Source organism: Micropterus dolomieu, linkage group LG22 (assembly GCF_021292245.1).
Source record: "Micropterus dolomieu isolate WLL.071019.BEF.003 ecotype Adirondacks linkage group LG22, ASM2129224v1, whole genome shotgun sequence".
Classification (NCBI taxonomy): Eukaryota; Metazoa; Chordata; class Actinopteri; order Centrarchiformes; family Centrarchidae; genus Micropterus; species Micropterus dolomieu.
In genome coordinates this window covers 29,905,055-29,920,860 of record NC_060171.1, presented here as the reverse complement: position 1 = coordinate 29,920,860, position 15,806 = coordinate 29,905,055, and the positions used below count along the sequence as shown (strand labels likewise).

Here is a 15,806-nt window from a genome sequence, read left to right as displayed (position 1 = left end):
TTTTGGATGCCATGATTTTTGTGTGTCTTCCTTTTTTGATTGCCAGTTTGTGGTCTATGTCTCTGTGGTCACCTTTTATGTGGCTGCGTATACACACGATGGTAAACCTGCTCCTAGTGAGGTTACCACAGACCATCAATGCTACATGTTTGGTCACTCTAAGTAGGGCATGTGGTCATTGCCTCATACATCTTTCTACCAGGAATTTCCGTCATGTCACCTTTAACATAATGTGAGGGATTTTTTTCCTAATGTTTAGCCAGGTAATGGGCCTACTGGACATACATTGATTCCTACTGATTAATAAAAGTATTGATAGTTTGAATAAATATTTAGAAGTCATTTTATTCATTTAATAGTCCACTACAGACAGAAGCAGACATCCACTTATTAACCTATTTATTTGCTGACCTTAGCAAAAGGTCTCTGTGTTGGACTCCCATGTGAAACTTTATGTTGTTATTTTTCAACTACACTTTAAAGGCGTTATGTTTCTCATTGCCTCTGCAACCCCTCTTTTTAATCTGCATTTTACCTTTACCTGATTACCTTTCGCTCACTCTTACATTTACAATTCTTTATTTAGGATCTAACAGTACTCATCGTGGATTAGTGGGCAGCTCTGTCATTTAACAAGAGGGTCTTGAGATTTCTGCGTTCCGCACTAAAGACTTGTATAAGACCTGTTTGCCATTAGAATCCATATGTGTCTTTTTGTATGTTTTTTTAATCTAATAAAAATATCACAACATAGTTATTAAATGTGAGTGTAATTAATTGTGTTTTGTAATTGACACTCAATGGTTTTCATTTATTTGGTTGATAAATTAGACTAATGCTCAGGTAGACAGAACTGTGCTGGAAATTATGTGAGGGCAGAGCTGCATCCCAATTACATGTACTTATTCTAAACAGATACTGTGTTCACAGTGGAAAAGTGACAAAAGAAAATAGTTTTTTGTGTGTTGCCATTGTATTCTGAACTAAGATACAGTTCAGGCATTACGGTAGAGATGTTGGTTGTTCTGCCCTACAACTAATCAACAATTAATCACAGCCTCCACATTCTGCACTGTATGCAGAGTGGACTAATCAGGTAAGGTGAAAACACCTGGCTGGGCGTTTCTACCTTGCTTGTTTTTCTTTGAATGTTGGCTGAATAAATTGATTTTTTTAAAGAAAATGGTATTTTGTATAGAGGCATTAAAATGACACTTTCTATTATTTTATTTATCACCGAGTCTTCCTTTAATATTCCATCTCAAGTCATAGAAAGACAAATGCCACTAGAGGTCAGAAGAAACACGTTCATGAGTAACTATTGGGAACATGTAGAATACCACCCTACAAAACCCTTTTTATAGGGATTAAGAACAAGGAAGTAAAAATGAAGGTTTGGGTGAGTTGGCAATAAGTGTGTTATGAGACTGATGGTGGTTATTTTTCAGCCATGATCCCCATATATAATAATAGATGGAATATATCTGTTTGAGCAATGAGAGAGGTAAAGTGAAGGTAACTTAAAAAAACACATTAACTAACACTACTTCAAGTAACTACTCACATCATGTGTATAAATTAAATTTAGATCATTAAATATACACTCGCTTTTACATACTTGTTTGTATATGATAGTTCTTTGTTTATTTTTACCTATCTTTGTTCAGCTTTGTTGTCCTTGTTTTCAGTTGTATTTTTTCTAACTTCCTGTACATTGGAACTGTGCGTAAGTAGAGTTAATGTGTGTAGTATGTGTAAAAACAATAAAACTGATTGATTTCTCAGGAGCTTGAGGTACTTTCACTCCAGTTGTTTAAGCCAGTCTTCCTTAAGATGTTGCTGCTTCATTCTCAGTGGTTTATTTTCATGTATTGTTTTTTTCATGTACATTTTCATGAGATTTTGAATCTTTCTCTACATACTAATAATTTACTGAAAACATGACGTTCTGTACAAGCCTAGCTTTCAATGTCCAATGTGTGGTTTACGGTTGATTGCGCCTTTCCCCTTCAGACCCACATGAACCCATGAATCTGTAGTGGGAAACTGAGTCCACCAAGCCGCCAGGAGGAGCGCCTCAGAATGCTGTCCAGACGGGGGCGGGGCTTCGGGTCTGTAGAAGAAGAAGCTAGCCGCTAGCCTCCCGGTGCTGCAGGGTCTGGTTCTGTATCTAACTGATCAAAATGGTCCAACTGGTGGGTGCCCTCCGAAAAGAGCTCGCTGACTCCCTTTCCACCTGCAAGGTCCTAGTGGTCGGAGCGGGAGGGATCGGCTGCGAGCTGCTGAAGAACCTCGTCCTCACCGGCTTCCAAAACATCGAAGTGGTCCGTTACACTCTTGTTTGTTTGTGTGTGTGTATGTGTGTTAGCTAGCTAGCTAGCTGGCTGGCTGGCTGGCTATCAGCATGCTAGGTCTTTGTGCTGTACAGACTGCGACTAGAGGTGTAACGTTATGGGCTCGGGTTCATTCCTGAGACGTGGCATTCAAAGAAGTAAAACATACGACTGTTCGTGTTGTTTTCTTGATACCCGCTCTGCACCCGAGTGTATAGTTAAGTGGACTGGCCCGGCATGAAGTAGTGAAAAGATCAACACTGCCGTAGCAATGTAGCTGGAGCATTTGGCGCCATTAACGTTGACACTGCTAAGTTAGCTGGACAACTTCTTTGTAATGTGACTGCTAACTGCCAGCACAGACACTAGGGACACCCCTTTGTTTAGCTGTGACAGGTTACATTATGCTGCAAATACTATCACGAGGTACAATAACGATAGACGGGTCTGAAATTCGCGCAGCGCTTGTTATTAGTTGTGGATCTTTGATTTCGAGGGTCAACTGTCAGATGTTTTGCGCTAAGCATTAACGTTAGTGGCTGTCCCTGGATCTCAGAAACCTCTAATTAGGGGCCCTTGAAGGGTGCCGGAAAATTGAATAATAGATTAAAATTCACCATTATTCCTTTCCTTTTGAAAAAGAGCAGAGCATGTATGGATAGGGACAAGACACATAGTAAAACAAACCAGCACACAACAACAGCATGTCTAACGTTAAAGCCAGCTAAGTTAATCAAAAATCAAGCGTCACGTGGATTTTATAAAACCAAACGCAAGAGTCTTGAACATCAGATAGTAAGATTTAAAACTCTCAAAAGGGGAATGAAAGACTGTACAGTAGCAGGAGGGCAGTATGTAACATTTTAAATGTGCATAGTACCTGAAACTTTTTCTTCCAAATTAGCATGTACTTTTGGAAAATCTAAGGTAAAGTAGTAATTTGATTGTGTACTGTAGTTAAATGAGAGAAGATATGTGCTTTAACAGTAGTGCTCTATAAATGAAACTCATGAGACTATTATTCAGTGTTGTGAATACAGTTGTTGACTGTTTTGATGGCGCTTTCACACCTTTATTTATTTATTTTTTTTGTACAACCCTTGGTCACAACAAAAGCCATGAGGCTCATCACTACTAGATGACCAGAGACCTTTTAAAATGACCAATTTTAATATATTTGGAGAAAACCCTAAGCATTGGATATGTCCCTATCTGTCATCATATATAGAGGGAGATATTTTTTATCAAAACTGTTATGTAAGCAAAATTGCTATGTCAGAAGCTGTGACAGTGCGTGTGTAACATGTTGATTGGATTTGGCTGTCTGATTTTGGCAGATTGACTTGGACACAATTGATGTAAGCAACCTGAACCGTCAGTTCCTCTTCCAGAAGAAGCATGTTGGCAAGTCTAAAGCAGAGGTATGTAAACGTCAGGGAATTGTCCTCTGTTACTGGTGGCTGTAGGGTTGAGCTGACACCGTTGAACACCCTGAAGTATGTGTGCTGTCTGTATCGCCACAGTGTAGACTGAATACTTTTCTGTTTGCTGTTTGTACATTTCTGGCTCAGTCGGTTATTTATATTCCTGTTGTTGTGCAGGTGGCCAGGGAGAGCGCCTTACAGTTTTGTCCCTCTGCAAATATCATTGCCTACCACGACAGCGTCATGAAGTGAGATTCTTTGTTTCTTGCTCCTTTTTGTTTCCTTTAATAAATTAAATAGTTTTATCAGACGGACACACTGATGGTTGTGCTTTTACTTTCAAGCTGATTGTCTTTTCCCCCCCCAACAGCCCTGACTACAACGTGGAGTTCTTTAGAAAGTTTGTGCTGGTGATGAATGCTCTGGATAACAGAGGTATTCTCATGTGACCTCACTAAGCAGACATTTTCTTTGTTACTCCTAAATGTGAACACATTCAAGTGAAGAGGACTTTTTGTCTCTGCAGCGGCCCGTAACCATGTGAACAGGATGTGTTTGGCGGCAGACATCCCTCTGATAGAGAGTGGCACGGCTGGGTACCTGGGACAAGTCACTGTCATCAAGAAGGTAGAACATGCACATATTTGTTGTTACTTGTTACAACGTCCATTATATAGATTTCCTGTCCAATAAAAGCCTGAAGGGCAGCGACTACCCCACTGTTTCTCTGTTGCCCTTTTTTCCTTCTTTTATTCCCTTCTGTCCTCTCTCTCTCTCTCTCCTCGTTCCCAAGGGAATGACAGAGTGCTACGAGTGTCAACCGAAGCCCACCCAGAAGACCTTCCCAGGATGCACCATCAGAAACACACCATCTGAGCCCATTCACTGCATCGTCTGGGCCAAGTATCTCTTCAAGTAGGCCTCAATCTCATCATATCTAAGGACTTGCACCGTTCAAGCGGACTGCAATTCAAACATCGGCACATTTCACAATAAACTCTCATTAGTCTTGCTCTGCACATGCTTGAAAAGAGTCAGTACTAGAATAAATGCGATTATGCTGCAAAGGTACTATCATGAGAAAACACCCTTGTAATATACACCATAGGCCTGTATGCTATGTTCTAATGGTCATCTTGCATTGTTTGCCACTATAGTCAGCTTTTTGGAGAAGAGGATGCTGATCAAGAGGTGTCACCCGACACAGCGGACCCAGAGGCTGCATGTGAGTGAGAGTGTGGCATTGCATTTGTTTCACAATATTTAATGAGTTATATTCACTCCCTGTTTATGCTGGGTAGTGATACAGGTAGAAATACACAAGCACTCTACACTGTGACGTGTGTGTGTGTGTTCTGTAAACAGGGAATCCCGAAGAGACGGCAGCTCGCGCCACAGCCTCAGAAAAAGACGGGGACATCAAGCGAGTCTCTACCAAGGATTGGGCCCGCTCCACAGGATACGACCCCGTCAAACTCTTCAACAAGGTAGCCTTCAAATGTAACTTGTAGGGCTGTTTCAGAAATTCAGATGCAGACTTTGTAACTTAATGCAAGTGTGTGGGATTCTCAGAGTTTATGTTTATGTAACACATTATTATTTGGGCCCCACCAGTGGTTATAACTGTTTTAACCAGAGTAGTAAAGCCAACTTGATGCTAGAGTTGTAGATTTAAGAAAGGCTCGCTGCGGATGCATGTTTATTTACTACATTTGTCATTGCTGCAAATCAGAATGTTAAAGCCTATAGTTTTTTCTTAATATAGGTCAAGAATATTAGACGTAAAATTAGTTTACACAGAAATGATGAATAGTTTCTCTTTAGCTGTATTTATAATTCATCTCTTCTACCTCAAACAGATGACATGGCAGACTTAGTATTTGAATGTTTGGACTGCGTATTATGCTTTGCAGTGCTAGAACATGAGTTTCCAGTCTTTCCCATTGTTGCATTCTTTTCTCATGTCAAGCAACAAGAAGGGAAACGACAGCTTTACATCCAAACAGCCCTTCATTTTGTGTTGAATGCTGTGCTGTTTATAGGCAGACCAGCTGTTTTGAATTCATAGATTTTTACTAGTTTTAATTTAAACAGTGTTTACATGTCATGCAGTGGATGTAAGGTGCTTACTCAGCCCTTGCAGCTGGCAGTGTAAGAGGGTTTCATTTTGCAGTCTGTTAAATACTTGAAGCAGCTTCTGTTTTATTTTCGATTAGAATAGTCTTTTCTCATTTGACCTGTCGGACTTTAGTTTAAAATAGCTTTCAGTGGTGTTTGCTGGTTTGCTTGGTTTTAGTCTCATCCATGGTTTTTAACATACAGCAGTCTGAATAATTAAATCAGCACTGTGTTAGTATATTATCACCACAGATCTACCGTAACAAGCTTGATTCTGATTGGCTCTCCTCCCCAGCTTTTCAAAGATGACATCATGTACCTGCTGACCATGGACAAGCTGTGGAAGAAGAGGAAAGCTCCTACACCGCTGGACTGGCAGCAGCTAGAGAACAGTGGTATGTCTGTTTTCAATATTTATGTCAGAAACAATTTTAGCTTTTGGCTGGATGAAGTTTGGGGGCTTGTTTAGGGGGTTGTTTGCTGCTTGCTCGTTCCATCTCCTCTCCTCCCTGCTGTGCCAAAATTGGCTCCTGCAACTACCGTAATGAGCAATCACACGCACAGGATTTACAGCAGGTGTTTTTAGGTGGTTACTGCAGAACACTGCATGCCTAACCTGGAGGGATTTACTCATGTTTTCAGTCTGCTGCCATATGAAACATGACTCAGTGTCACTATGTCCCCGTCTACGGAGAAACCCTTAATCTTTCAAGGATGTCATATTATTATGTACATAGACGCTGTGGGCCTGTCTTAGATTTTTTTTTATTTGTTGGTCTTTATGTTCATTGATATTTGTTTGTGTGTCCCAGCATGTCCTCAGGAGGAGTCTCTGGGATCAGGTTTGAAGGACCAACAGGTTCTGGGTGTTTGGGGTCACTGCCAGCTGTTCCAGCACAGCGTGGAGACTCTCCGCTCACAGCTGCAGGAGAAGGGAGAAGGAGCTGAGCTGGTGTGGGACAAGGTAACGCACAAAGTGATCTGCATCAATGTTTGCACCCTTGATGTTAAAATGTAAGGATGAAAAGAGAAAATATACATGTTTAAAGGAAAGTCTGAGATCGTTGACCATTTCAGGTTTCTTGCTAGAGAATGCTCAGCTATAGTGAAATGTTAGTGATTCACAGATATATGAAATGTTTGTGTGAATTTAGTACCTTCACTGCCTCCTCTTCCTCATCCTCTGTCAGGATGACCCTCCAGCCATGGACTTTGTTACCGCAGCAGCCAACCTACGTATGCACATCTTTAGCATGAACATGAAGAGTCGCTTTGATGTCAAATGTAAGTTGGTTGTCTCGAGTCTGTTCAACAGGAACTTGGTTACACTGGAAACAAACTATCATGGAGCATTTGCTGTGTTGTATTTAATAAATATATTGTACATGTCTAAATAGGTTTGGGATATCTTAACTCTGTTATATAGTTATAGTGCACAGCCGCATTCAGATAACGGTTTGTTTGTTTCAGCCATGGCGGGTAACATCATCCCAGCTATTGCAACAACCAACGCTGTCATCGCTGGACTCATCGTGCTGGAGGCGCTGAAGATCCTGTCTGGGGAGCTGGAATCCTGTCGCACGGTTAGTTGAGCTACCAAGCGTGCATGACTGGTTAGGTTAGTCCAGGCAACTGTCAGGACCTGGATATTTGCCCATGCAAAAACATTTTGACAAACTACTGGATTGAAAGTCCAGGTTAAATTTTGATTTTAAAGTTTTTAAAATATTGCAATTGTGATTTGATTATAATGGAACAAATGGTACCATCAGTCTACTTGCTTTATTATCAAGGAATGCGTGGAATACTGACATTTTGAAATGTGTATTTCTCAACTTGAACAAAGTTAAACAATATTTATAACAATAACTAGTAAAACAGAACAAGGGGAGCAAGTTACTCTATGGAGGGGCGGCTAGAAGCAGCAAATATGAGCACACTGGCTCAATGTACATCTGTCTAATGCAGAGTTTCTATCCACAACTTAGAGGAGGAACTGTACATGAGTGTATTAAATAAAGAGTATAATGTTTAGTTAATAGTTTGCCATTAGTATAACAATAATGTATCAAATACTACAGGCATTAGAATTTCAAAGAATAGTATACTTTTTTACCACTAGTTGAATATTAAATCCAGTTACAGCTGTTGTTTATTCATTAAATCCTTGTGCAAGCAAAAGGCTCTATATTGGTTAATAATTTGTTAATACTAAGTGCTAACTTGTCAATAATCATATTGATTTAATGATTTGCTGTAGCACGTCAAACTTTTTTTAATGTCCCGCTCCATCCAGCCTGTGATGGTCAGTTGACGAAAAGTGACACACAAGCACATTTTGTTGAACAACAAAAGGCACCAATACAGCTAACGTTAAATGGTCAGCTGTTGTGGAAATTATATTCCTGGTGAGGGGTTGAGCAAAGAATTGAGTTACAACCAACCGTTGTCTTTGAAGAATTCATTTAACAAAAGAGAATAAACAGAAAAGTAGTAAAACACATATACAGCTGATCCAGAGACCTGCCGCCTAGGGCAGCTTTCGGGCGTCTGGACCCGAGCAAAGGGATGCATCATCATTTACACAGTCTAGATTTCTGTTCTGTTTTGGGGAACAGAGATCCTCTCTCGGCATTGAATGAACATTCAGAGAGAGAGAGAGCGACAGTAGTAGTAATAATAATATAATATTAAAACATTAAATGTTAGAGGACACAATTTTCTGCCATAACATCAGCGAGCCAAACCCAAACCTTCCCTATATTCTCCCAGTTTTCTTCTGTCTTACTGCTTTACCTGCTGCCGACATCTCTCTCTCTGTCACAGAGCAACTGGAGCACCGGCATTTCTCTCGGTGCTCCGGTGGCGAGTCACACTATGTTTTGACCTTAGGGGGTTTTAAGGTAGGTTGTTGTCTTAAAAGTTACTCACACGCTGCTCATAAATCATTTTTCTGATTGCACGTAGGCTTATCAGTTTTTTAGGGGCACATGTGAGAGCCGTGTGTGGGCGGAGATAATGAGCAGACTGCAGTGTGCACACAGAAGTCTCACACACTTTTTCTGCTTTATTAAATGGCACACTCTTTGCGGTTATGTAATCGCGCATGACGACATTGCGATTAGATTAAACGTGCAGCCCTAAGTAAAAATGAGATGTAATACAGATGGAAATGTCCACCAAAAAAAACCTACAAAAAACTGTAATAGTGCAGCCCCTTGACAGAGTGGTAGTAGTAGTAATAATAAATGAATACATAAATAACACATTTTAATATTAAGCACTGGTAGCTGCCCCGCTGTTTGCTGATATAGTATGTATATTGAAAGTTTTTGATATATTTTGCTAGTCTGTTTTAATATGGGAATAAACCAAGTATCTGGAAGTTTTTTTTTGTTTGTTTGTTTTTTTTTAACATTGCGGTTAACGTGCTTTGACCCGAAACTGTGTCACGTGAGTATCTGGGTCCAGAGCAGAATCCTTTGTGCCGTCTGTCATGCCAGTCTTTGTTTGCCTCTTATGTAGATCTTCCTGAACAAGTGTCCCAACCTCAGGAAGAAGCTTCTGGTCCCCTGTCTCCTGGACCCGCCCAGCGCCAACTGCTACGTCTGCGCCAGCAAACCTGAAGTCACAGTCAAACTCAATGTCCACAAAACCACGGTTCTCTCTCTGCAGGACAGGGTAATAAGATCAGTCACAAAAATCCTGAGTGTCACTGATGTGATTTTGGACTCGATTGTGATGATTACTGTTACGGCCTTTTTTACTTGTTGTTGGCTTGAAGTTTTTGTATGTTTTCATCCTCAGATCTTGAAGGAGAGGTTTGGCATGGTGGCTCCAGATGTTCAGATAGAGGATGGAAAAGGGACCATCCTCATCTCCTCTGAGGAAGGAGAGACAGAAGGTAAGGAAGAAGTAAAGGTACCGAGACAGTAATGCATCACAATTAAAGCATTTAATTGGGCAAGCAAGAGGCGAAGGAGGCTGAGACAATGACAAAAGAAATGTAAGGGATGGGAGTAATGCAGAAAAGAAGAGACTGATTATTTGGGTTGGTTTGAGAATGAAAAGTGTGCATATTAAGTGGCTGGTTGTTTTAAAATTCATTTTAGGATTAAAACGTGATATTTTAAATACAACTGTTGTTTCTAGAGCAGCAACATTAATGTTTACAACTGCAAATAAACTCTGACATCACAATACTGAGTGATGTTTAGAAAGAATAAAAAAACTCAGTCTGCATCAGTCCTTCCTCCTCCTCACTGCTGTTATTCACTGCCTGCAGGTAACATTACCTGGTAGAAGGAGGAGCGGCCGGTTTGTCTACAATGTGTCAAATTGTAACCCTACAGATCAGTCTATGCTAGACAGCACAGAGGGCTTGTTAGTAACATTTGGCTGATTGCCAAGCTAACGTAAGCTGTGCTTGTATAAAACCTGTTTACCTTACACCAGGTGTATTGATACCAGAAGTATTCTTTTCACTCGTGAAGGTTTTATTGCACATACTTACAGTAACAAGTGTAGCTGTCGGCAACTCAAGTAGTTAGCTAACTTAACTTTACCGCCGACAGCGCCACGTCTCTCTCTGCTGGCCACTGTGTGTTTGTCTATAGCCACGTTTCGACCAAAACTACTCGGGACTTTTAAGTGCTCGGATCTCTTATCAAGGAACTAAAAGGTTCCGTCAGCCCATTGCTGTGTGCATTTCCACCGTGGTCTAAAGACCTGCGGAGATTAGGCAAATTAACCAGCTGACGGATGCTATACGCCGTACAAAGCGATGCACAGGCATCATTATTTGGTAATCACTTTCATGAATAAAATTTATAAATGAACATCAGATTTGACTGGAATATAATGACAAACTATAGTCTCAGCTTTTTTGGGTTGGAGTATAATGGGGAGACACGCGATAAAGATCGTAACAAATTTAATAACACTGGATAGAGCCATCAAGTTATTAAAATAACATTAGCAGAGAGAAAGCAACACAAAAATAAAATTGTGACAGTTTGGAAGGTTATTAAAACATTTCCAGCCAACAAGAGCCTGCGTAGGAGGAACAGGATTTAAAGAAGCTTTATTTCCTGCTGTAATCGGCTGTTCTGCTTGTTTTGGAGAGGAGGAGACCGACTTCCAGTATTTAGAGTAGCTCCATCAGCTGTTCGCTGTAAACACACCGCTGCACGCTGGCTGCTGTTTCCGAGCAATAGCCTACATTTAATGCCGACGTACAATCTCAGGCGGACATTGGTGAGACTTGTGTGGCTATTTGACTGTTGATTGTGATTTATTGGTTTGCAAACAACAGTGGAAAAGAGAGGAGCAGTCGTAGAAAAGCTTATGTAGGAGCCGACAGAGAGCAGCAGAGGCTGCAGCCTGATGATAAACAGTCCTGGGCCCGTTTGATACCACATTTTGGTGCCATCATTAAAACACATTAGTTTCCTTATCCATTGCATTTCAAGTTAAATCAGATTTGATGCTCGAGACATAACGTCACATTATAGTACCCACGAGTCTCAACAGCAGTATCGATAAGCTCGGACCTTATTGATTTTCGGGTTTTGAGAAATTTTAGAACCGGATATCGATCCCCATCCCTCGCAGTGACTGTTTATTCGGACAGAAGAGGATAATGTCGTAGCATCAGTCAGTTAGTCCTTAGCTAAAACACCCACTGGCCACACAGGAGGGGGTTAAAAGAGCGTTTAGTGAATAGCATCTGTGGCACAGTTAGTGAGCTGTGCCTCCATTCTCTGTTTTACAAGGGTTTGTAATTATAGAACTGGAAATGAGCAGTTTGAGGTTGGAAGATTTTATCATAGCACTCACAGAATGGATGAGATCAGAGAAGATAATGTGTTTAGAAGGTATTTTGAGTGATGAGAACATTTGATGTATTTTAGAGTTGGGGTTAGAGTTAAGTCAGGGCATGACATCTGGAAAATATGAGATGGTGTTAGGGAAATAGTTAATTGTTATTAAGTGTGTGTGCGTAACTTTTATCCTGTCTGTTCATCCACAGCTAATAACGGCAAATTTCTTGCTGATTTTGGCATCCGTAACGGCAGCCGTCTCCAAGTTGACGACTTCCTCCAAGACTACACACTCCTTGTTAATGTCCTGCACACGTATGTACTTTTGTGCATGTGAATGACATATGTTGTGCACAGTTGAATGTGCCTATGTGTAATTCCCTGTGTTTTGTTTTTATGGTGGCTATTGTGTGTGTGTGTGTGTGTGTGTGTTCGTTCATCGGCAGTGAGGAACTAGAGCGCGATGTGGAGTTTGAGGTAGTAGGTGAGGCGCCAGACAAAGCTCCACCTCCTAAGACTAACCAGGAAGAGGTCAGCAGCATCACCAATGGTAACAAAGACTCCGCCCAGCCGTCCACCTCTTCTAAAGGTCAGCAGAAGTGCTTCTTTTTGTTAAGTTCATGTCACAGTGGGGCTGATTGGAGTTTCTCTGTGTTGAATATACTGAGCAGGAATGTCTGAGATATTTTGTAATTCTTTGAGATCTAGCTCTTTAAATGTGTATTCGCAGGTTTTCTGCTCATGTTCAAAAGTTTCTGCACATTCAGAATCTCTCCCACATATCTGTGTTCTTCCAGGAAAAAAAGTCAGAATATTGCAGACCGTTTGACAGACGCAGTTTGGGAGCGCATGTTGAATGTGATACTGAAAGTAACTGAAACACTTGTGATCAGGCAGAAATCTCACCACAAATCCACACACGTTAACTTCAGCAGCTCATAAAGTGCTCACAGCCTCAGACTGAGTAATGTGGCGCCTCAGTTTTTAGAATTTTATGTTGCAAAACTCTACCAGTTACGTTACCGCTCGTCACAGCTGTCTGGACTCACAGCACGAGCGGTGCGGTTCAGTTGATTACTATCAGGATGTAAACCGGTTTTGCATCATGTAGGCGGAGTTGTTATAATTATTATTTTTTTATTTCACTGCGTGAGAAATTTAATGTATGCTTTTTAGGAGATTTGGAGAGACTATGGTGGGTGGGTCTGAGGCCCAAGAAGGTCCGGTAATGTAAATGACATGTGTCCATTTACTTTTAATGGACACATTATCTGTGAATATAATCCAATTAATCTTATTTCCATACTGTGTAGACAATAAGTATGTATAGTTATAGATATATTTTGAAAACCGGACCTTGTCACATGTGTATCATCGTGCTAAATTCATTAAGTCCGACCCACTTTGATAAATAGCGGGTCAGACCGTTTTTTTGCCGTCTCTAAGAAGTCACCCACAGATGGAGTGGATGTCCTAGGAGACAATTCAGCAGAACAGTGTCTTTAAAGTGTCTTGGACACTTTAAAATGCTTCCACACAGCCGACATGTAAACGTAATTGTTCAGTAGAATTTATTCGGTCTTTTGACTTATTAGGCCGAACACCGAACTATTTTCGGGCAATTAATTTCGGTGGCCGAACATTCTGTGTATCCCTATTTCCTTTGGGGTGCTGCTGGTACTGCAGTTACCTTTTAAGATAGTAGATACAACATACTACAATGACACCAAATCATAGCTCAATCTTAATATGAGGTTTCCACCTGTATTAACCCACCCTGATGTGCTTCTGTTCCTTTGAATGTTTTTGAACTTTATAAAGGCTCAAATTGAAGTCGGTTGTTTGCTTTGAGGCTTAGTGCTCTTGTCTTATGGGGAAGCAAATTGGTATCTTCTTTCTCATCTGTGAACGCTGTTGTCCGTCACCTTTCAGCTCCAGCAGAAGACGATGACCTCATGATCATTGACTCTGAGGAGGAAGGGGAGTCGTCTAGCGCTGCAGCAGTGACCAGCGGCTCCAAGAGGAAGCACTCCGACGCAGAAACGGGCGAGACCTCCACCAAGCGCCCACGGACGGACCATTCAAGTGCAGCAGCTACCCCCGACGATGACGATGACATCATCGCTCTGGACTAACCCGTCCCCCCTGGTCTCCTGAAGGACTGAACTCTTTGAGTGCTTGTCAGTTTGACTCAAGACCGACAGTAGGCTTAAATAAAACACCTCTCTTATGAAGAACAATTTACTGCCCCGGTTCGTCTTTCATCACTTCCTCCCTGAACTGTGTTTGTGCTTTCATACTCCCTCTGCTCTCTCACATGATGCTGTAAATAGATTCTACATTTTAAAAAGTTTTGAAAAACGCATAACTTCCCCTCCCGTCCCCATGAAATGCTTCTCTTGTTGGTTAAAAAAACAAAAACAAGTGCTTTTTTTGTATTTTTTATAAATGTACTGTATTTCTCATGCTACACAAGTCAGGGTGTTTATGTGCTTTGTGGTCAGGTTAAAAATATTTAAAAACCAAACATTTTCTTGGGTTGTAATATTGATCTCAGTCGTTGTGAAGGGACGGAAACAGACAGACCCAAGAGTCTGCAGCTTGTGGTACTCTAACCCAGGATGCCTGTCTGTGGGTGCTGTTGATGTCTGATCATCTGTGGGTTGGTAAAGCACAGAGGCACTGACTGAGAGTTTGGCCACGTTGTGCCATGGGGCGTTAGTTTGCTACCTCTTTTCTAGAACTAACATGTTTTGGCTGCAAATCCGTAAAACATGCCCTCCGTAACACCGCCACAGTGATTTACTCGGAAAAAGCCACGGAGCAGCACAGTGGCGCTAACATGGCTCCCTGTGAAACTGCTCTGTATTCTAAAGGCTCTGGCTGAACACAAGTGGCTTAGATCCAGGCTAGTAGTAATTTAATGTAAACATGTTCCAGTTGCTTTTTATTAGTATGAATTTGTTCTGTTTGAGCAAAGAGGTCAGTTTGTTTAGACAGACGTAGTTGTTTGACCAGAAGCAGTTATTTTTTTATTCATACTGCAGAGGTTAATCTGATAGCAGTGGAGTCCGGTACTGAAATGACTTAAGAACCACTGGCACAAAGTGATACAGTTGAGCTCCTGCTGTCTTCTTCAGTCCTACCCCTGTTTCAGTCCATAATTTCATATGTCATTGTGATCTGACTTCTTGTTGAAAGGCTATGAAAGCCCTTTGGACCAATGTGGTGAAGACAATAAACTGAACAACAGAGGATTCTTGTGTTGTCTTGCTTCTTTGTCTTTCTGAAATACAATTTTTGTACATTTAAAAATGTATTATATATCCATCCCACTATTATAAAAACTGCAGAGGGGATGTTTTCTGTATATGACTAGTTAATATAGTTTAGATAGCATTTAGTAAGATAAGAGACGTTAACACATGATAACATTTCTTCAGCTTCAGAAATTGATCCAAAGCAAACACGTCACCTTTGCCAGAGTGGCGTCATCAGCACGGTAATCTTTTTTTCTGATGAAAATTTGTTCCGTTCAGGGATTAAAGTCTGACAGCCATGTGGTCAACTCTGTACAGAGTGTGACATTCTTGAGGAGAGTAACCATGTTGCAACAGTGCTACACACCACAAACATACACATGACAGCACTTTACTATAAACAAGCTTAAGAAAATGTATTTTGATTACATGAAATGTTCACCATGGGATGATAGATTCAGGACATAAGATAAAGATGGGGGGGAAATAAATATAAAACAGACCTCTTTACGAACAGATTTATAGACCAAAGCAGAACCTTTTTCAAAAGGACGCATTTAATTAGCATACTGCAGCCAGGACAAGTTTATTTGGATATCACATGTCACACAATTTGAATTTCTTGACATACAGTAATGCATTAAAACACATACAAGAAAGTGCAAAAAATAGAAATCTTTTTAAAAGTTAAGAACAGAGATCCAAGTAAATACACGATGAGAGCAGATGTAAGGGCAAGAGCGTTAATGAGGAGGAAAAGCATAGCTATTCCTAATTACGTTAATGAGGACGCCATCAGTGGTGGAAGCTACTAAGTGCATTTAATCAAGTACTGTACTTAAGTGCAAT

The 15,806-nt window shown here is 40.8% G+C and overlaps 1 protein-coding gene across 1 annotated transcript; it reads left to right on the top strand.

The window, feature by feature from the left end:
* Positions 1 to 2,067: 2,067 nt before the first annotated feature.
* On the top strand, positions 2,068 to 14,952 carry uba2 (ubiquitin-like modifier activating enzyme 2). The gene is made up of 17 exons (XM_046036552.1): positions 2,068 to 2,324; positions 3,671 to 3,754; positions 3,935 to 4,005; positions 4,128 to 4,192; positions 4,284 to 4,384; positions 4,551 to 4,672; positions 4,915 to 4,982; positions 5,123 to 5,244; positions 6,171 to 6,270; positions 6,688 to 6,839; positions 7,066 to 7,159; positions 7,346 to 7,458; positions 9,401 to 9,556; positions 9,683 to 9,779; positions 11,907 to 12,012; positions 12,144 to 12,286; positions 13,630 to 14,952. Exons 1-17 carry the CDS (start codon positions 2,184 to 2,186, stop codon positions 13,830 to 13,832), a joined length of 1,938 nt encoding a protein of 645 aa, XP_045892508.1. The 5' UTR covers positions 2,068 to 2,183; the 3' UTR covers positions 13,833 to 14,952.
* The last annotated feature ends 854 nt before the right edge of the window (positions 14,953 to 15,806 follow it).

Coding starts and splice junctions, on each gene's coding strand:
- uba2 (XM_046036552.1), top strand. CDS start 2,184: ATGGTCCAACTGGTGGGTGCCCTCCGAAAAGAGCTCGCTGACTCCCTT. Junction 4,193..4,283: donor GAATGCTCTGGATAACAGAG/GTATTCTCATGT, acceptor TTGTCTCTGCAG/CGGCCCGTAACCATGTGAAC. Junction 9,557..9,682: donor TTCTCTCTCTGCAGGACAGG/GTAATAAGATCA, acceptor TTTCATCCTCAG/ATCTTGAAGGAGAGGTTTGG.